Below are 22,133 nucleotides of genomic sequence, written 5' to 3' on the forward strand. Positions count from 1 at the left end.
AGTGACAAATTACTAATTTTACCTTTGGACATTGGGGACAGTAGATGATAGTGCACCGACGCTGCTCCAGCGCTGGCTCCCATGATGGTGACATTGTTGGGATCTCCGCCGAACTTGGCGACGTTCTGCTGAGTCCAGCGTAGCGCTGCCACCTGGTCCTTGAGGCCCATGTTACCAGGACAGGCGGGGCCGTCCACGCTCAGGAAACCTGTGACAGTTACATGCTCTTGTTAAAGAAATATATAGCAAAATCACTATGAACAGTAGCTCAATACGCTTAGGGAAAAATCAGTGTAACTTCGATGGGACAGCTTCTTGTACTACAGTGTAATTGTGGAAAGTAATCCGTGACCCGTCTACCTGAAGGACCCCTTGTCAGTAAATTTGCACACTTGAACAAGTTACATAATTATGCATCATTAATAGTACCAGTATCTGTATTTCTTTTAATAATTAAACAAAGAGTCTTGATGAACACATGTAATATAAGCCACTACTGGTGTTCTGAACCTCCTATTATTTCTTTGCGAACAGGAGAAGCTACACTCCAACATTATTACGTAGGTATTCACTATTCTACTACTCTGTAATATGCTGAAAAATTAATTCTAAATGTGCATTAAACAACTTAAAACAACTCTTCACTTAGTACAGTACAGTACCGGTACCTTATATGTTTACAGTGAATCTGTAGTGAAGTAAGATGGCAGCGGGTGCAAGCTTCCAGCTTCACTAGCACGTGACTACTACTACTACTACTACTACCGGGCGAGTTGGCCGTGCGGTTAGGAGCGCGCAGTTGTGAGCTTGCATCCGGGAGATAATGGATTCGAATCCCACTGTCGGCAGCCCTGAAGATGGTTTTCCGTGGCTTCCCATTTTCACACCAGGCAAATGCTGAGTTTGTACCTTATTTAAGGCCACGGCCGCTTCCGCTTCCGCTTTCCTATCCCATCGTCGGCATAAGATCTATCTGTGTCGGTGCGACGTAAAGCAAAATAGCAAAAAACTACTACTACTACTACTACTACTACTACTGCTGCTGCTGCTGCTGCTGCTGATACTACCCAAGTCAGCCAGTGAGGAAAAGAATAATACGGAACAACTGTTTGGTAAATGTTTCTACCTTTCTTATTAAGTTCTGAATACTCACCCAGTACCCCCACTCGGTAGGAGGGAGACACAACGACTAGCCCCTCTCCAACCAAGAAGTCTGGACCGTGAAAGTCGGAGTTTCCTGAGCCACCGACAAACCCTCCACCGTGGATAAGAAACACAACCGGCAGAAGTGGAGATGCAGCATCACTTTTGGGTAACTGGAATATTAAAAACAAACACTACACGTTATGAGGTTAAGAAATGGTATTACTCAGGACTCACTATGGTGCCACTAAGTTAATACTGTTTAGATTGATGCTTTCACGGCTCGTATGATAATGAGGTTTTGAGCGTTTGCCATGTCGGAGAACAAGGTGAAATTCTTTACGTTTCGCAGATAAGTTCGCTTCGAGTCCTCAGAAGAAAATCTCGTCTATTCACGACTCGTAAATGAAGATATGTATTAAGACGAACAGAAGCACCCATCTCCCGAGCTGGAGGAATTAACCAGAGATGGCCAATATTCCCAGTCAGGAATCGAACCCAGAGCCCTTTGAACAGAAGGACAGTGCACTGACCATTCAGCTAAAGAGCAGAACCGCAATAGACTTTCATTCGGCAAAATGTTCTCGGCATTATAATCCCCCAGTGCAGTGTTCTCGATTTCGCGACCACGATCACCCACTGGAGTTGACTAGAGTGGTACAGTGGTTCCACTGGGACGTAAAAGTATCAGTATAAAGATATTTCGCAATCTAGTGATGAAGAATGAGTCTTTCTCTTGCGCATTAATAGCTGGTCGTATGCTTTGTACAGAACATTGATATCGCTCAAAGTGGATTCTATAAAACATTCTCGCTATTGACGTTTATATTAAATGAAGAAGTAAACCCTCCTGTCTTAGGGGTTGCGGCTTGGAATGTTTAGATGTTCTTCTCTTAGTTATCGTTAAGGTAGTCTGTTATTTTAAGATAACTTGTTAGGCTGTCATCTGAACGAAGTTGGTATAGCCATATGTCTCGGCATCTCCTCTAAGAATTTATAATTAATAATTATTCTCAACGACTATAATAGGGGCTGCCTGGTCGTGACGGTAAAAGCGTGCTCGGTTCACCCGAAAGGACGTGGGTTCCGTTCCCCGTCAGGACGTCTTGATTTGCACATCCGGAGGTGCACATCGCCCTGAGGTTCACTCAGCCTGCACCAATAATGAGTATCAGGTTAATTCCTGGGGGCAAAGTCGGCCAGGCATAGAGCTAACCACTCTACCTCACTAAGTGCCGAGGTTACGGATAGTGGACGCTCTTACCTTCCACCTCTCCCAGGGCCTTCAAGGCCTGTACGGAGATAACTTTGCTTTGCAACGACTATAATAAAATGTGACAAACTTCGTCTTCACTTAGATAATGTATTTTTAAATGTATATGAATATTCTGGAGACAAAGTATGAAACCATCATTGTTGGAAGTGTAGGCTACTGTATTTGAAGCCAAAAGCCAAAATAAAAGGAAAATCGATACATTTTATGTAAGTGAAAGTGACATACCTACAAGAAAAACCCTGAAAGGATACAAGAAAGATCAGAGAAACATACAGTAGTAGCCTATAGAGATGGGAAAAGGACAGTTAGAACTGAAAATGAACCTGAACATTTCACTCTAATTACAGTACTAAACATAAGAGGTATCCTTATTAAGGTTTAGGAAATACCTCAAATGTCAAACTATTAAAGATACATCCAAATGGTATTTGTATATCAGTGGCGAAGTACGAGCTCAAGTCGAATGCATGCACAATTCAATAATACAAACTTGTATGCAAATTATAATATTATAATATTTTATTTTTATTTTTACAAGATGCTTTACGTCGCACCGGCACACATAGGTCTTATGGCGACGATGGGGCAGGAAAGAGCTAGGAGTGGGAAGGGAGTGGCCGTGGCCTTAATTAAGGTACAGCTCCAGCATTTGCCTGGTGTGGAAATGGAAAACCACGGAAAGCCATCTTCAGGGCTGCCGACAGTGGGGTTCGAACCAACTATCTCTCGAATACTGGATACTGGCCGCACTTAAGCGAATACAGCTATCGAGCTCGGTAGAATGAATTTATCATAATTTGAATACTGTATAGGCCTATTAATGTAATTTAATTTGAACATAGCAGTTATCATATTATAATTGTTAATTCTATATATTTATTAATACAATAAAGTAAGCCCGCCTGGTGGCCATGATCGTTAAGGCGCTGAAGTCTAAACAGTCTGACACCGAGGCTAGCCGGTTCGAGTCCCGTTGGTCGAAAAAACTTTCACCATCAGAAAGTGGAGTTTGGTGTGGCCTTTGATAGGCTTGAACTTAAGAGCGGGTTGCTCTTTCTTAAAATTTGTTTCTGCGTGCCTCGAGGAGGCTTTACCGTGTAATTGGGAGCAAGAGCTCCTGGGCATGATTGGGGTCTTCTGCCCCTTTGCTGAATCTTGTATATCGTAAGGTTGGGCTTATAGCTCAAGAATTGTGTGCCTGGCTCTCGGAGCCCAAATCCTGTAACACTGTAATTGTACATTCTCGAATTGTTGTTTAGCTACTGAGTACCTGTTATATTTGTTATTTCTTGATCTTGAAAAGAAAATATAACCTTGTTAAATTAACTTTAATTTCGTATTTTGAGACCTGTTCACCCCAGCACCTTCTTTCACCTCTGCACATCCACAATACTCCGTAACAATCATTATTATTTGTTTTACGTCACGCCGATACAGACAGCTTTTATGGCGACGATAAAATAGGAATTGGATGGAAGCGGTAAGGAAGCGACCATGGCTTTACTTAAGGTACAATCCCAGTATTTGCTTGGTGTGATAATAGAAAACCAAGGAAAACCACCTTAGGGGCTGACGACAGTGGGGTTCGAACCCTCACAATCTCCCGAACGCAAGCTGATAGCTACGTGACCAAAACCACGCAGCCACCGCCCGGTATTATTATTATTATTATTATTATTATTATTATTATTATTATTATTATTATTTTGCTAGCGGCTTTACGTCGCACCGACACAGAGAAGTCTTATGGCGACGATGGGATAGGAAAGGCCTAGGAGTTGGAAGGAAGCGGCCGTGGCCTTAATTAAGGTACAGCCCCAGCATTTGCCTGGTGTGAAAATGGGAAACCACGGAAAACCATCTTCAGGGCTGCCGATAGTGGGATTCGAACCTACTATCTCCCGGATGCAAGCTCACAGTCGCGCGCCTCTACGCGCACGGCATTATTATTATTATTATTATTATTATTATTGATACCGTGTTTTAGCGGTAGTTATGCGTAAAAGAAGGTGCGGGTGTGAATGGGTTTCAAGCTACGAAATTATAGTGCATGGAAAATTAATTTAAAATTTAACAAGGTTATATTTTCTTTTCAAAAACAAAGCAATAACAGACATGGCAGGTACAATGTAGCAAAACAAGGGGAGTTACAATATTTACAGGTTTTGGGCTTCACGCCCTGACTTCAGCGATCAGCTCAGTTTTACCACAAACACAAGTTTTAACAGAGGGGCAGAAAACCCCATTCATCCCTAGGAGCCCCTGGCTCCGAATTACACAGAAAAGCCTCCACGAGGCATATGACACTCCATTATCAAAAGAGCGATCCGCTCTTAAAATTTAAGCCTCTCAAAGGCCACACCAAACTCTACCTTCAAGCTGTCCTCTAAGGACGTATTCACAGGGGTAAAATACCCAACCTACAGAGGTCTATTACATGAAAAGAAGGTTGATTACATGACCTCTAAAATAACAATTTGAGAGGAGGCGAACTTGCACTCCTTAATACACTTTGTTTCTAAGACCTACGTTGGCTCTTAGGCCGCTGATGCAAGGGCTAATCCCATACTACTGAGGTGACTTAAGAAAACACAAACTTACATTACATTACTGAAGAATAGGTTGCGAAAAATAAGTTCACCTCAAAACAATGTGAGTGGGAGCTCGAGAGGGTTAAGCACTCTCTATCCCGATATGTAGTTTGAAAGATAGAATAGATACCAGTTGCTTTTACATTTGAAAGGAAAGTTACATGGTGGAAGACCTAGAACCCGCCGCGAGAGTTAAACTGCCAACTCTAGCTAGAAAAGATGTTATTAAGAGGCCATTACCTGAAGTTGAACAGCTGAAGAAGAAAGAGGCGCTTCCCGCCTCCTGCTATGTACTAAATACACTGAAAGATGGAACAGAAGTGGCCTGGAGACCCTAAAATCAGCAGTTTAAATACCCTCGCGGAAGATTCTAGTCGTTAGGGGAAAGAAAACACCCTCCCTCAAACTTTTTATTGGTTCGGGAAAAGAAACCCCTACATAGAGGAAAAAGAAACACATTATTGGTGGAAAATTAATTAAAGAAATTCGGGATTGGCTAGATCCAAAATAAGGGGAAAAAGAGGGGTATACAGCCAACTTAAACCATGACAGAAGGAAATTTAACAAAGAACAAACTCTTGAAATAAAAATTTCTCCAACAAAATAGTTCTTTGATTTCGCACTAGGTTGCACTATTGTAATTCTTCAGTAGTGTCCTCTAGAAGAGAAAGTTCACACTTCTTACTTCAAGCGAAACAAAAACACATCAAAAGTGACACAGTTCAAAAACTCAAAATTTTCCACGTGGTGACATCTTCTGAGAAAGTAGAGAATTAATAGAATAGATAAAGTTCAACCTTCCTCCAGAAGAGGAGTTTCAACTGGCGCAACTTTTAAATAAATGGTGTAGAGGTGTACCGCCCGGTACAGACCTCCCCCCCCAAAAGTTCCTCCAGGGGTTACACATGAAATCAGTTTGAAACAAAGTCCAAGTAATGATGTTGATACGAAGATAGATAGCAGAAGCATTTACAAGATTTCTTAATTCAGTTTCAAAATGTTGTTGTTGCAGGTGAATGAAAGTCTTTATGTTTGTAGAATTTGAATTTCTGAAGATAAACTTTTAATACTTAAAGGTGAAGAAAAATTTTGCAATGTCCACCAAATATTGTAGTTGAATTCCCAAGTGTAGTTATTGCTTATGGTGACTGTCCATGTAGTTGATGTAGATGGAGTCGAATGGCCGGACCGGCTGTTGCAGCTTGCGTCCAACGGAGGCCGCTCGGACCCCTCAAGTACCCTGAGATACCGCTCGCCCGCACTATGAGGGGAGCAGAGGTGTTGAAGTACGCCGCGCCCGCGGTGAACAGATACAGGCTGCGGGCATGTAGCAGGTCGTGCGCCGCACATCAGCCTTGGCCGGGAGGTGAGCTCCGGCTCGCCGTGCACATGTCGTCCTCGCTGGAGAGGAGGGGGCCCATCCCCCTCCCCAGTCGCTGCACGGCGCTGCGCGGCTGCGGGGGCGCTGAAACATTAAAGCTAGGCGGCAGAATTGTGTTGGACAATCATTTTCTTTGAGGGTACAGGCTTGTGGAGAGGTTGAGGGGCCAGCGGCGTGTAGATATCCATGGCATTTACTATTATGAAGCCACAGTGTAAGGTGGAGCAGGAGACGGGAGCGTGGTAATGGCCGTGGCAAGAACAGGATGGCAGTTTAACGGATCGGGGTGGGTTTTACAAAAGGCTTACATCTAAAACCAAAATATTACAGAAGGGGCAGAATGCCTTAAAAGTGAAACTCAAAAAAATATAACCTTCATATCCTTTCAAAATAATATGAAGCAAGTTAACACAAAATTACACCGGTTTCACCTGGGACAGGTGAACTCTAAATATCCTCTCGGTGGCTGGATTACTTAGCAATAAGGTAACCGGCGTAAGAAAATCGAGAATGATACAAGGCCCATGAAATCTGGGGGCAAGCTTGCCCGCGGGAACAAAATTTTTGACCATAACCTGGTCACCTACCTTCAAAGTGGTGGGTCTCCGTCCACGATCATACCTTTCCCTAACCTTTTCATGAGATACTTTAAGATTAGCTTTAGCCTTCTTCCAAAGATCTTTAATGTTGTCCGGATCTATTGTCTCGGGCAGAATGTCATTCAGAGACCAGAGGTTAGAGAGCGGCGTGTTGGGAACGAACTTAAACATCAAAGAAGCTGGAGTAAATTTGTGAGATTCATGAACCGCCGAATTCAAAGCAAAAGCTAACCAATGCAGGGACGTGTCCCGCCTAGAATGATCTTCATGATGATAGGCAATAAGTGCGGACCTGAGATTACGGTTAACCCGTTCAGCCAGAGATGGTTGAGGGTAATAAGCAGATGTAGTTACATGAGAGATGGACAAGTCAAAACAGAATTTACGAAACAGATTTGATGTAAAAGCTTTAGCATTATCAGATACAATGTATTGGCACGGACCAAAAGAAGCAAAAATAGAATTTAGGCAAGTAATGGTGGACTGAGCGGTAGCCAGCTTAGTCGGAAATAACCAAGAAAATCTTGTAAAACCATCTACACACACAAAGATGAACTTGTTGGCATTACCCTTTGACTGGGGGAAGGGTCCCACATAATCGATATACAGGCGTTCCATGGGGCGCGACGCTTGATGAGAAGACAAAAGGCCTACTTTAGTGGACATGGTGGGTTTACTGATCAAACAAGATTTACAAGCTTTTACAAGTTCCCGAATTTCACCGTCCATACCTTTCCATATGAACATTTCACGAATCTTTTCACGAGTTTTAAAGATACCCAGGTGCCCCCCCAATGGGGTCTCATGATAGTATTTGAAGATCATAGGTACAAGAACCGCTGGAACAACAACTTTCATCAACTTATCATGCCTCGAAGGGCAACATAGAACACCATTCCTTAGAACATAAGGGACAACATGTTCCCCAGAAGAAAGGGTTTCCATTATCGGAGCCAGCGTCGGATCTTCACGTTGGTATTTCTCAATATCCCTAAAAAGCATGGGAGCATCTGTTAAGATGGCATTAACACCAGATAGTATGGACTCGGGAGGTGATGAACTGTCGACCGTTTCGTGGGTCTCTACGTCGTTATGAAACATACGGCTGAGTCCATCGGCAACAACATTTTCAGTACCTCTGATATGCCGTACATCGAATTGGAAGGCAGAAATACGGATGGCCCAACGGGCTATACGACCAGTACGACGCGGCCTACCTAAGACCCAGCTTAAGGCTTGATTATCTGTCTCCAGGTCGAATTTAACGTGTTCCAGATAGAGACGGAACTTTTCTAAGGCAAATAAGACTGCCAAACCTTCGAGCTCATAGATGGAATACTTGGCTTCTTGAGCCGACAATGTCCTAGACGCATAGGCGATGGGTCGCCTCCCTAGTTCAGTCTCTTGAAGAAGGACTGCAGCTACTGCTGACGACGACGCGTCGGTTTGGACGATGAATTTCTTCGAGAAATCAGGCATAGCAAGTACAGGGGCATTACAGAGAGCTAATTTAAGATCTTCGAAAGCGGCTTGTTGAGAAGGTCCCCACTCGAATTTGATGCCTTTCCTACGAAGAAGGTTTAAGGGCGCCGCTCTATTAGCAAAGTTAGGAATGAACTTTCTGAAGAAATTCACCATACCAATGAACCTGGCGATACCTTTGATGTCCTTAGGAGGTTTAAAATCACGGATGGCCTGTGTTCTAGAATGATCGACAGCTACACCATCAGGTGACACAATATGCCCTAGGAATGACATAGAGGGCTTAGCAAAGGCAACCTTGGACAACTTAACAGTTAACCCAGCCTTACGAAGGCGATTGAGAACTTCTCGCAGATGATCTAGATGTTCTTCAAAGGTCTCTGAAAATACGACGACATCATCTAAGTAGTGATATAAGTACTCCAATTTGATGTCGGAAAAGACCCTATCTAGTAGCCTAGTGAGCACAGCTGCCCCCGTGGGGAGCCCGAAAGGCACGCGGTTGTATTCGTATAAATTCCAGTCCGTGGCAAACGCTGTAAGGTGTTTAGACTCTTCGGCAAGGGGAATTTGATTATAGGCCTGATTTAAGTCCAAGATGGTGAAGAACTTGGCCTTACGAAACCATGAAAAACAAGAATGAAGGTCGGGAAGGGGCACAGATTGTAACACCACCTTCCGATTGAGAGCCCTGTAATCAATGACAGGCCTGAAGCCTCCTTGGGGTTTCGGGACTAGAAAAATAGGCGAAGAATACGCTGACTTAGAGGGCCTAATAATACCATCTTTCAACATCTGATCGATGATTTCCTTCAGAGCCTTCATTTTAGGTGGAGATAGCCTATACGGTGGAAAGCGAACAGGAATCGAATCCGTGACCTCAATTTTGTATTCAATAAGGTCAGTAACACCAAGAGTATCAGAGAACACCTCGGGAAACGACTGACACAATTTGCGAATACTATCAGCCTGCTCCTCAGGTAGATGTCTAAGGTCTAACAACATCTCATCCTGGGTAGGCGAAATAGATGAACATGATGCAGAATTACACTTTAATAGAGGGATTTTACAGTTAGAGGCAAATTTGAATGTGCACGACTTACTCTGAAGATCGAGCACCAGACCAGTGTGAGACATGAAGTCCGCTCCCAGTATGATGGGGCAAGACAAATGCTTGGCCACAAACAATTTGATCTTCCATGTAAATTTAAAAACCCGAATTTTGACATGTAAGGAACCTAGAATTTCTAATGGAGATGAATTAGCCGAAACATATTTAACAGGAGATGAGTCATAGTCAGGGAGTTTACAAACAGATTTCAATTTAGAATACCAATCAGCCGAAATAATGGAACAAACACTGCCTGAATCTAAGAGAGCTGTTATAGGCTCGTTATTTACCTCAATCTTAAGAAAAGGAACAGGTGCGGGGGTATCCGCCGCAATCCTAAGACATTCTTTAGGGCATTCAAAAGATGAACTTGAAGGCTGATCGTTCTCTGCATTTACAACCTGTTAACTAGGGGCTGAGTCTCGGGAAGATGGATTAGTCGGCTCAGCCGACGCCACTAGTCACTTTTTATTATTGGCATAGCTGGAATTTGCACCAGAAGTTGAGCAGGAGGGGGTGCTATTTGAGTTTGGGCAATTCTTGGCGATATGTGAGAAGGCCCCACACTTAAAACAGCCTTGTGATGACCCTGCTCCATTCCTTGTCCCACTTGACTTGATCAGAGGACACTTATTCCGCAGATGGTCAGGCGACCCGCAAGCATAACATTTACGGGGATTGACTGGTCGGCGAGGTGGAGGCCGAGTGTTACTAAAGGAAGGCGGGGGTTCTTTCGCGACACGCAAAGAATCGGCGTATCTAACTCCTTCCGCTGAGACTGCCAATGCTTCAAGTTCCGAGAACGTTTGCGGGCACGCCGCGAAACACAAATATGACCTATAGGATGGTGAAATACCTTCCACAATAGCTTGTACAATTTGATCCTCAGGGAAGTGAAGAGCAAACACCCTAGTATAAAACTTAATATCTTGGATAAAGTCTGCCAGGTTTTCATCCAAGCGCTGTACCCGATAATAGTATTTCTGAATAAGGGAGGACCTGGCCCTAGCCGGGATGAAGTTAGCTAGCAAATGGGCATGGAAATCCTCAATAGAAGATTGCTCAGCGATGGCTCTAACTATTTTGTCAGATAGAACACCAATAGCATAAGGATAGATAATTTGCAAAATTTGACATGGGGAAAGAGAAAACACAAGGGCATGATCCTGAAATTCCACTAGAAATCTTAAAAATGAAATTACGTCACTGGTGGTGTTGACGGAAAACTTAGAGATACCTCTAAGCAACATTGCCAATGGATGAGGCAAGCTGCTGAACCCAGGTGACATAGTCGTTAAAGGTTTCAATGGCAAGGAAGTTAATTCAGCACGTACATTGTTCAACGATGTGCGGCGTTCAGACTCGTTGTCCAATGGGGCAGAGATAGTTTGAGCAGCAACGGTTATCCTATTGCCTTCTCCCTTAGCAGGTTCTTCCTCACTACTTACATTCACAACGGTGGGCTGATCAGATTTGGGAGGAACTTCCCCAGTTAACAATTGAGTGACTTTACTAGACAATTCAGAGATAGTTTCAAGGAGCGTATTAGCTTGCTTCCTCTGAACGTCATTCACCTTCAGAGACAACAGATCATTAACTCTATTTGAAAAGTGATATAGCCTGCCTTGCACACGCTTAATTTGATTAGGAGACGGATCGTTTTCATCAAAAAAGCTGACTACAGATGCTAGCCCAGTAATATTCTCGACGATCGTGGAAAGAGACTCATCAATTTCTTTCTCTCCCAAATTGGGGATGGAAATGGGCAAATCAAGGGACTCTCTAAGCTTGTTGGTGTCTATTGCAACCGTGCCTCCAGATTGAACGTTTCTGATAGTTAACTCATATATCAACTCCTCTTTGCGCAAGTAGTTAAGGAGGAGAACATCGCGAGGGCCGGGCATGATGACAGAACAATTTTGAAAAACTCAAAAAATTCCAGCAACTGAGAAAATTGTTAGAGTTCGAATCAAAGCAATGTTTAGCCGTCAAAAGGGGCTAAATTGAGACCCATTCAACCACGCTCTGCTACCACTTGATACCGTGTTTTAGCGGTAGTTATGCGTAAAAGAAGGTGCGGGTGTGAATGGGTTTCAAGCTACGAAATTATAGTGCATGGAAAATTAATTTAAAATTTAACAAGGTTATATTTTCTTTTCAAAAACAAAGCAATAACAGACATGGCAGGTACAATGTAGCAAAACAAGGGGAGTTACAATATTTACAGGTTTTGGGCTTCACGCCCTGACTTCAGCGATCAGCTCAGTTTTACCACAAACACAAGTTTTAACAGAGGGGCAGAAAACCCCATTCATCCCTAGGAGCCCCTGGCTCCGAATTACACAGAAAAGCCTCCACGAGGCATATGACACTCCATTATCAAAAGAGCGATCCGCTCTTAAAATTTAAGCCTCTCAAAGGCCACGCCAAACTCTACCTTCAAGCTGTCCTCTAAGGACGTATTCACAGGGGTAAAATACCCAACCTACAGAGGTCTATTACATGAAAAGAAGGTTGATTACATGACCTCTAAAATAACAATTTGAGAGGAGGCGAACTTGCACTCCTTAATACACTTTGTTTCTAAGACCTACGTTGGCTCTTAGGCCGCTGATGCAAGGGCTAATCCCATACTACTGAGGTGACTTAAGAAAACACAAACTTACATTACATTACTGAAGAATAGGTTGCGAAAAATAAGTTCACCTCAAAACAATGTGAGTGGGAGCTCGAGAGGGTTAAGCACTCTCTATCCCGATATGTAGTTTGAAAGATAGAATAGATACCAGTTGCTTTTACATTTGAAAGGAAAGTTACATGGTGGAAGACCTAGAACCCGCCGCGAGAGTTAAACTGCCAACTCTAGCTAGAAAAGATGTTATTAAGAGGCCATTACCTGAAGTTGAACAGCTGAAGAAGAAAGAGGCGCTTCCCGCCTCCTGCTATGTACTAAATACACTGAAAGATGGAACAGAAGTGGCCTGGAGACCCTAAAATCAGCAGTTTAAATACCCTCGCGGAAGATTCTAGTCGTTAGGGGAAAGAAAACACCCTCCCTCAAACTTTTTATTGGTTCGGGAAAAGAAACCCCTACATAGAGGAAAAAGAAACACATTATTGGTGGAAAATTAATTAAAGAAATTCGGGATTGGCTAGATCCAAAATAAGGGGAAAAAGAGGGGTATACAGCCAACTTAAACCATGACAGAAGGAAATTTAACAAAGAACAAACTCTTGAAATAAAAATTTCTCCAACAAAATAGTTCTTTGATTTCGCACTAGGTTGCACTATTGTAATTCTTCAGTAGTGTCCTCTAGAAGAGAAAGTTCACACTTCTTACTTCAAGCGAAACAAAAACACATCAAAAGTGACACAGTTCAAAAACTCAAAATTTTCCACGTGGTGACATCTTCTGAGAAAGTAGAGAATTAATAGAATAGATAAAGTTCAACCTTCCTCCAGAAGAGGAGTTTCAACTGGCGCAACTTTTAAATAAATGGTGTAGAGGTGTACCGCCCGGTACAATTATTATTATTATTATTATTATTATTATTATTATTATTATTATTATTATTATTATTATTATTATTTATACTCTTGAGACAAGGAATAAATCCTACTAGTGTCTGATTCAATTGGCAGATGAAAAAATTCTGATGCTATCTAGGTAGCTGACCAGTTATAGCATATACCCAACACATCTTTACAATTGCATCGTTTGCGAATCATTGCTTGGGTGATTCTTACCTGTGGAGTGTACACGTTGAGGTAGAGACAATCCTCACTTCCTGCAAATACATTTTCCATCACTGAAAGCTGTGTACACATTTGACCCTCCGTCATAGCATCTCGAACTCCTGTCCATGGCTCAGGAGGTTTGGCGTCCTGAAAGAAGAAAATAGATATTAGTTCCTGCATATCTGTTGTTTAGAAGACTCTACTGTCCACATTTGGGTGGTGTTACATTGAGAATATGCCTTTGCTGGCAGGACCTAGTGTTTACAGTACACTTTGTCTTCTGGTATAGGCTAGAGCAATTTTGTTACTTTCATAAATCTGTCTCTGTCTTACCCTTGGCTTTGACAATATGAAAGTGACTGAGGTATGAGCGATGCTAGTAATGCCAATCCTTATGCGGCCAGTCCCTGCTATGAATGGTGTGAAAATGTTGCTCCTAGGGTCGGTTGGTGTATGCTTTTCAGTGGGCTTGGCAGACTGATATGTAATAGCAACTCTGGCTCGGTGAGGAAAGCAACGGGAAACTACCTCACTCCTCATTTCCCTAGTACGCCTCTTCAGTGATGCCTAGGCCATCTATGACAGCTGATGGCAGAGCTGTTGAGGATACCACCAGCGGAATCGCTGACAGACTGAACATACATATACATTGAGAATCTGCCGACATTTCATGTGGGTGTGAAGTGTCCTTGTTTGTATGTTCTGTTTGTAGTCCTACTGTCTGCTGTCTGGAAAGAGAACACATCTTGAACAGTGCCACCGCTGGAAAAGAATAACTTTCTTTTCGAGTATGGAAGATACCGGTAACACATACAGTACGTCTCTCCTATGGACGACCGACGGAATGGTATGTGCGGAAAGTGGAGGATACCATTTTCTTGGATTGGGTATAGCGTGTGGTTATTGTAACACTCGTTGGCTGAATAGTCAGCGTACTGGCCTTCGGTTCAGAGGGTCCCGGGCTCGATTCCCGGCCGGGTCGGGGATTTTAACCTTAATTGGTTAATTCCAATGGCTCGGGGGCTGGGTGTTTGTGCTGTCCCCAACGTCCCTGCAACTCGCACACAACACACATAACACTATCCTTCACCACAATAACACTCAGTTACCTATACATGGCAGATGCCGCCGAACTCATCGGAGGATCTGCCTTACAAGGACTGCACTCGGCTAAGAATAGCCACACGAAATTATTAACCAGCTTTACCTCATGAAAAAATACATCAGTGGATGACCCTCTGGTACCATTGCCACAGACTGGAAGCGTCGATTAGGATACCATTTTCTTTTTGCTAGTGGCTTTATGTCGCTCCGTCATGGCGACGATGGGATAGGAAAGGCCTAGGAGTTGGAAGGAAGCGGCCGTGGTCTTAATTAAGGTACAGTCTCAGCATTTGCCTGGTGTGAAAATGGGAAACCACGGAAAACCATCTTCAGAGCTGCCGACAGCGAGATTCGAACCCTCTATCTCCCGGATGCAAGCTCACAGCCTCGTGCTTCTAACTGCACGGCCAACTCGCCCGGTAAGGATACCATTGGAAAGAGAACTTACGGTAATCTTTAGCATGCCTAATACGATCGAAGGTCCGGTCCCGCGTGTAGGGGACAGCGCGTCCGCCTGTCACTTGGCGGCCCCGAATTCGATTCCCGGCTGGGTCAGGGTTTTTTAATTGTAAATGATTAATATAACGGCCTGGGGACTGGGTGTTTGCGTGGTCCTTAACGTTCCTTTCCTCACATTCTACACTCTACACTTCCTCCATTCCAATTACACGCAGGTTCATATCACATGGTGCAAGTAGGGGCAAAATATCTCTATAGGTCGACGCCCCGAACAAATAGCATTTTAAAAAATACGATCGAATGATAACGTCATTAGTTTTACGTCCCAGAAACTACTTTTACGGCTTCTCTAGACGCAGAGGTCTCAGAATTTTGTCCCGAAGGAGTTCTTGTACGGGCTTGTTAATCTACTGGCGCGAGACTGAAGTATTTGAGCACCTTCCAGTGGACTGAACCAGCAACGAACTCGTCAAGTGCGATCATGCACAGCAATGGTGTTTAAGCCTGGATGATTCCAAACGTGACTATTAAAAGTACCATCAAGTGTGAACCCTGCTTCATCTGTAAATAACATGCTATTGTCAAATCTTGGATTGTCTACGGCTCAGAAGCGTAGCCAGGATCGGTCGATGGCGGGGAGAGGGTTTAGTTACAAAATGATGACAGAACACACTGAAAGTGCTTGTGTGCGTGTGCGGTACGCGCATGCAAGACTTGTCATTATAAAGACACTGATACAAGTGAATTATGTTGATATTCAGATTGCAGTAAACTACAAAATCGTACCCAGAACAGGAACAATACGACCATGCTCAACAGTTTTACAGTTCACAATCTAAAATCCAACTTTCGAGGCTTCTTAGAAAGTAGATCTGTTGGTTCTACAGTTATGTTTCTGAATATTTATTTAGTTTACTAGCAAATATACCCCTGCTTCGCTACGGTGTTCCACCTTGTATACGGAGTTCTATGTAAGGTACTGCACACGCAGTGAGTAAGATTATATTAAATTGCACGTCTCTTAGCGCTATCCGAGAAACAAAACGGGAAGGACCCCATACGTTGTTTCCGATGTTAGGTGCACGTTGGGGAAATTTTGATGGTTAATGGCAGGTCACATTTCCTACTGCCATTCACAACCGAGTTCGGGAGTTTCTACTGTAAAGGCAGGCTCACTTGCCAAGTGCCATTCACAATAGAGATGGACAGTTTTTATAATAATGACAGGTACCATTTTCTAATGCCAGTCACAATCGAGTTGGAGAGATTCGATTATAATCGAGAAATGCTGCGCTATGTAAAGCATAAAGAATCGAGATACGAATATAAGGCATAGGACCAAAGTTAAAGATCTCTCCATATTGAGCAGCGATTGTGTAATCGGCTTTGTGAAATGACTTAACCGTTTAGAAGGTAGTTACCACGAAACAAAGGACGGCAAATCATTGAAATTGCCTCCATATATATACATTTTCCAGGGCCTAAAATTAATACATTTCAACAGCCTGAAACTTTCCCTCAAACGAAATAGTGTGCAGTGACCAAGCGAAATTATGTACTTAACACAAGTTGTTTAATATGAGGCACTTATAGTGCACGGATTTTACAAGAGAAATGGAAGAAACATGTTGTGGTTTCCCTATACATTCCCACTATATTGAGTGATTTTTAAGTCATATCCATATACAAACCTTCCCCTGGATGAGTATACTTTATATATGAAGTTTGGTCGAGATCTCCACAGCCGTTTCGCCGTGCTGGTGGAATAAACGGACAGACACGAAACCTAAAAACCATTGATCCGGTCTTGGGTTGAGCTAAATCGGATAAATATCTGAAAAATTGGCAATTAAACGAAATAAAGACCTTGGACCCCCTACAACTTTATGGGAACATTAATAACTGGAGACCTTCATTTCGAGATTTACTGCTTATAAACAGTACGTCATATCAACAAACGGATTCCGCCATCAGACTCCCCTTTTAGTGTTCTACATTTTCTCGTATCTCCTATATTTTTTTGTTAGATTGAGTTAGAAACATTAAAAAGGGTGAAATTTGGGTACAGTTTTCACACGTTACTTTATTTTTCGGATACTTATGTGGCAGCTGGAATCATAAAATTTGGCTAACATATGACCACTGGTCGTGTCAATGTGGGCACTGAATTTGATGATTCTACATTTTCTTTAAGTATGCCAAACGATAAGATATACGTGTATAAAGTACAAAATTAACTTAAAATTGAGAAATGCAGCTTTGTCTAACGTATAAGGGATCAAGATATGACAATATGTCATAGGACCAAAGATGTAGATCCCCCCAAATTGAAACGCGATTGTGTTATCTGTTTTGTGATACGATCTACCGTTTAGCCACCAATTATCCCGAAACGAAGGTCGGTACAGTCATTAAAATTGCCTCCATATTTAGATACGTTCCGGGGCCAAAAGTTTATACATTTGTACAGCCTGGAATTTTTCTCAAAGGAAGGAGTGTCCAGGTTTCTGGATTAGCACTCGCGTACATACGGAGTAATTAAGGAAGAAAGTATTACAGTTAAGAAAGTTTAATAGAAAATAAGATTATAACTGAGGACAGCCGGATAGAATTGGATGTATTGTAAAATGAAATGTCACTCACTAAATTGTGATGATATGCGTTACGGATATAAGAAGGCAGTAACAGAGGAGAGATATAGGCGCAGGAATTTTCAGGTAAACAGATAAGAAGATGACATGGTGGTTCTGTATTACTTAAGCGGCAAGAAATTAAAGCGGAAAACAGAAGTAGAAAATAAATGCATTAAACTTTATAGCAAACGCCAGAAAACAACTTACGGTGTGAAATCATGGGCTACACTCGGCGGTACTGTTCAAGTATTAACAGCCCCATTAGAGCTATTCGAAGACGATTGTAATCTCCAAGAGTATTCCGCAAATTTCCCGCAAAATGTCAGCAGGAAGTCTCTCTCGCCTTCTACGCAAGGAACAACCACGAGTTTACAGGAATGTTGACGAAAATGGCATTATGTAACTTCCCCGCTCGCAAGCAGCCAGAGACGTTGCCAAGATAACTGGTAGGTTCGTTGTCTGTCTGTCGACCACTCAATGCAGAGCATATGGCCACCGCACGGGTTATGCACAAAACAAAATATTCTGCGATATTGGTTTGTGCCGTGGTTCATGATCAGGTTTTTATATTTATATATTGTCTTTAGAATAAATCAAATGCTAACATGTTTAAATAATTGACGCAAAATGTGACAACCATGTTCTTGACAGCGCTCACTTACCTTTTAAATGACACGCGCCCGTTGCATCCAGAGGAAAGAAACCGACTGAAAAACACTCATTATCACTAGGGCGGGCCAAGTTTTGGGCTTAAAAGCTGTCGCCTGGTTATAGGTTCGCCGTCCAATCTATACAACTCGTCGTCTCGAAAATGTTCAGTTGCGTAAACTTAGACTATTCACACTGATATGAGTGGGAAGTAGTGGTGTTTGGGGGGCGTTCAGCGCCGCCTCCAGCTCAGCCCCTGGGAGAGGCCTCCGCCTCACGGAATGTGCTGACTAAGAGTGCATGCTTAACCCCACATGACCTTACTTGGCGGGCGATTGACTACGACTTCACCCTTAACCTCACATGATGTTACACTGGGTACGTGTTCAGGCTTAACTTCTCAGACCCCGAGTTCGACCTTAGGCTTAACGGCGTTAACCTTACAGACGCACGTTCTATGCCAAAGAAGTGCAAGCTGAACCCAACTGCCAACGTGATTATGGTCCAGTGTGCGAGCTTAACCTAGCAGGCACGGATTTGACTCCAAGCTTAACCTCAGAGGCCCTGGATTCGACCCTAGGCCTTGTAATGTTAAGCTTAACGTCATATCCGTGCCTGTTTCGTTAAGCTAGCACTCTTGTCCATAATCACGTTGGCAGTTAGATTAAGCTAGCACACTTGGGCATCAGACGAGTCCGTAAAGCTAATGCCCTTGTAAGGTTAAGCCTAGGATTGCATCCAGAACCTCTGAGGTTAAGCTTGGAGTCGAATCCGTGCCTGTTAGGTTAAGTTCGCACTCTTGACCATATTCACGTTGGCAGTTGGTTTGAGCTTGCATATTTTGGCAAACTTGGTTCTGTAAGGTTAACGCCCTTAAGGCTAGGGTCGAAACCGTGGTCTGTGAGGTTAAGCCTGAACAAGTAGCCAGTGTAACATCATTTCAGGTTAAGGGTGCACTCTTAGCCAACCGCCCTACTTTTCAAATCGCCCGCCAAGTAAGGTCCTGTGAGTTAAGCAGCACATTCCGTGAGGCGGAGGCGTCTCCCAGAGGCCTGAGTTAGAGGCGGCCGCCGACCCCCCCTCCCAAAAAAAATCAGTACTGTGGTATTCGCATGTTTGGAGTCATCTAGGCTTAAATTCACATGTTGTGCATGAGTCATGTTTCTCATTGAATGTGTTGTTAGGTGTACTAGGTGAATGTGTTATTGGGTCTACATTTTACCAAACAAATTCAATTCACTTTCTGCGCCATCATCTTCCAGAATTGCTTGCATCCGGGTACAAGGACGGCACTTTGACCACTTCCTTTAACTACGAGTAAGTACACTGTACAGACCTTGTAACCCGTAACATACTAAGTAAGACTGTTTTCTTGCTCATTAAATCACTGCACTTCTACGAAAGCATCTAATAACTTTTCTTAATATTTAATTGATACATTTTCTTAATTAAGATTACTTTTACATACAATCAAGTCAGTGATGGCTGGTAACCACAAATCCTAAATTATCTCGCAAACGGCTCGTTTGCAGATCCAGATTTATAAAGATGTGTTTGTTTCCAGTATCGTGTACTTACGGCTGTTTCAGTTTGCGCTGTTAATTATGATATACCCTGTACACAGGGATATGCAGACTTTGTTGAGGCGACATAAGCCTAAAAGAACTATATAATGTCAACAACATATGAAGTTGGTTTTGTTGTTGGCTTTTATCTTGCACCGACTGAGACACATCCTTTGCTGACGATGGGATAGGGCAGGGGAGGAAGTGATTGTGGCCTTAATTAAGGTACCGCCCCAGTGCTTTTCTGGTGTGAAAATGGGAAAACACAGTAAACCATCTTAAAGGCTGCCAACACCACTATCTCCCGAATGCAAGCTCACTGCGTAACCTTCTCACTCGGTACGTGAAGTGGAGCTCAAACTAAAGAAGGGAGTGCTCACAACAAAATGTACCTTAAATCGAAGTGGTCCAATTGGTGGTTTGGCGAATGGTACTCCACAGAAGCTGTAGAACGTCTTTCCCGTTACTGAGGAGGTGGTCTCCTTCCCTCTAAGAGTCCCCTGGACCACATCCACCGTAACTGTCACCACCATGTTTCAACCTGAAACGAAACATTGATAAGAAATTATATCAAGACTAGTGTTACTCCTAAATTTCGTGTTTTCACTGGACCTGCCCCTTACTAGGACAAGTTGTGTCATACTTCCTTTCTTTTAATTCTCATTTGTTATTACTCTCTTCACCTTATGACTTCGCGAACGATTATTTGTCGATCGTATTCAGTACACAGTGCCCTGAAGTCGATTCTTTGGATGCTTTAAAGCCTATTGAGATCCATAATAAAAGTCTGTTACCCAGACGCGCTCAGACAAAGTACTCGTAAGGAGGGAACCGAAGGCTACAGGAAAAGTATCATTCCATTATTTTCCCAGAGTTGAAATGGTATGTTGAGGCAAAACATTTCTTTGACGATCAATGGTAGGTGAGAACTTACGTTCTGTTCAATTCCAGGATTGTGCACATAGTGTCCAGCATCTTAACACACTGAGATGTTCTTTACAAGCGATTGTAGGATAACTGCTGTTATTTATAGTAATAAACAGCTTTAACTGTCCAGATAAATTATGCAGTAGTCAAACGAGGAAAATAATTACCATTCCTAACGAAAACCGGATAAATTAAATAGGCGTATATTATTTTTACGTAAATATTGTTATATACAGTATATACACCTACCGATATGACACTGATGCACCGTCATCATCATCATCATCATCATCATCATCATCTGTTTACCCTCCAGGTTCGGTTTTTCCCTCGGACTCAGCGAGGGATACCACCTCTACCGCCGCAAGGGCAGTGTCCTAGAGCTTCAGACTCTTGGTCGGGGGATACAACCGGGGAGAATGACCAGTACCTCGCCCAGGCGGCTTCACCTGCTATGCTGAACAGGGGCCTTGTGAAGGGATGGGATTGGAAGGGATAGACAAGGGAGAGGGAAAGAAGCGGCCGTGGTCTTAAGTTAGGTACCATCCCGGCATTTGCCTGGAGAAGTGGGAAACCACGGAAAACCACTTCCAGGATGGCTGAGGTGGGAATCGAACCCACCTCTACTCAGTTGACCTCCCGAGGCTGAGTGGACCCCGTTCCAGCCCTCGTACCACTTTTCAAATTTTCATGGCAGAGCCGGGAATCGAACCCGGACCTCCGGGGGTAGCAGCTAATCACGCTAACCACTACACCACAGAGGCGGACCTGATGCACCGTACTCAACATTATCAAGATTAATTGACCATTTAGTATTTGTTTGTGTACATCTGGCCTTATCGAGTTGAATAAAAAATATCCAATGATATCTGATTAATGGTACAATCGGAAATAAATTAAGAAATTCCTTTACACCTCACTAAATATATTGGGGGCTGTCTAGCCTAACTCAAAGGTATAGAAATATTTCGTTCATACGAATGACATGGGTTCAAGAAGTCGAACATTTAGAAACGATACTTGCACTTCTGCAGAAGAACATTACTTTGCTGTTAACTCAGCTCATATCAGAAATGAGTACCACGTGAACGGTCATTATGGAAACGTACAGTATCTTACAATATATAGGCTCAGAAAAGGAACGCACCAAAAACATCAACGAACTAAATGTATGGACAGCACTAACGAGCGCTCTTCGCACGTGGAATGGATTGGAAATAGCCCAGTGCGTGACAAAATGATCTGGTGTGCTCTCTGCCAAACCTCTTCATCGCAAGCAAGCAAGCAAGCAAGCAAGCAAGCAAGCATGCAAGCTACGGTACCCTAAAACGATAGTTTAGTTGCAGCTTACTCTAAGAAATTATAAACTGAACAAAAAATGCTTTTATGATAAACTGGAGATGTATTTGCGGTAAAAACTACAGTGGTGGATTATTCCTTTATAATATTTTCTATTACAGATTGGAACTGAAAAT

General features: G+C 42.9%; 1 protein-coding gene across 1 annotated transcript in view; it reads right to left on the reverse strand.

The window, feature by feature from the left end:
* LOC136856847 (esterase FE4) overlaps positions 1-22,133 on the reverse strand; it is a 122,844-nt gene that overhangs the window by 86,799 nt on the left and 13,912 nt on the right. Inside the window, exons 2-5 of the mRNA XM_067135032.2 lie at positions 20,124-20,272; positions 13,332-13,469; positions 1,154-1,316; positions 23-208 (exon numbers count right to left, since the gene is read on the reverse strand). Of these exons, the coding sequence (XP_066991133.2) occupies positions 23-208; positions 1,154-1,316; positions 13,332-13,469; positions 20,124-20,264 (628 nt within the window). The 5' untranslated portion in view covers positions 20,265-20,272. The remainder of the gene's footprint in view (positions 1-22; positions 209-1,153; positions 1,317-13,331; positions 13,470-20,123; positions 20,273-22,133) is intronic.

The sequence above is a fragment of the Anabrus simplex genome, chromosome 1 (genome assembly GCF_040414725.1).
Source record: "Anabrus simplex isolate iqAnaSimp1 chromosome 1, ASM4041472v1, whole genome shotgun sequence".
Taxonomy (NCBI): Eukaryota; Metazoa; Arthropoda; class Insecta; order Orthoptera; family Tettigoniidae; genus Anabrus; species Anabrus simplex.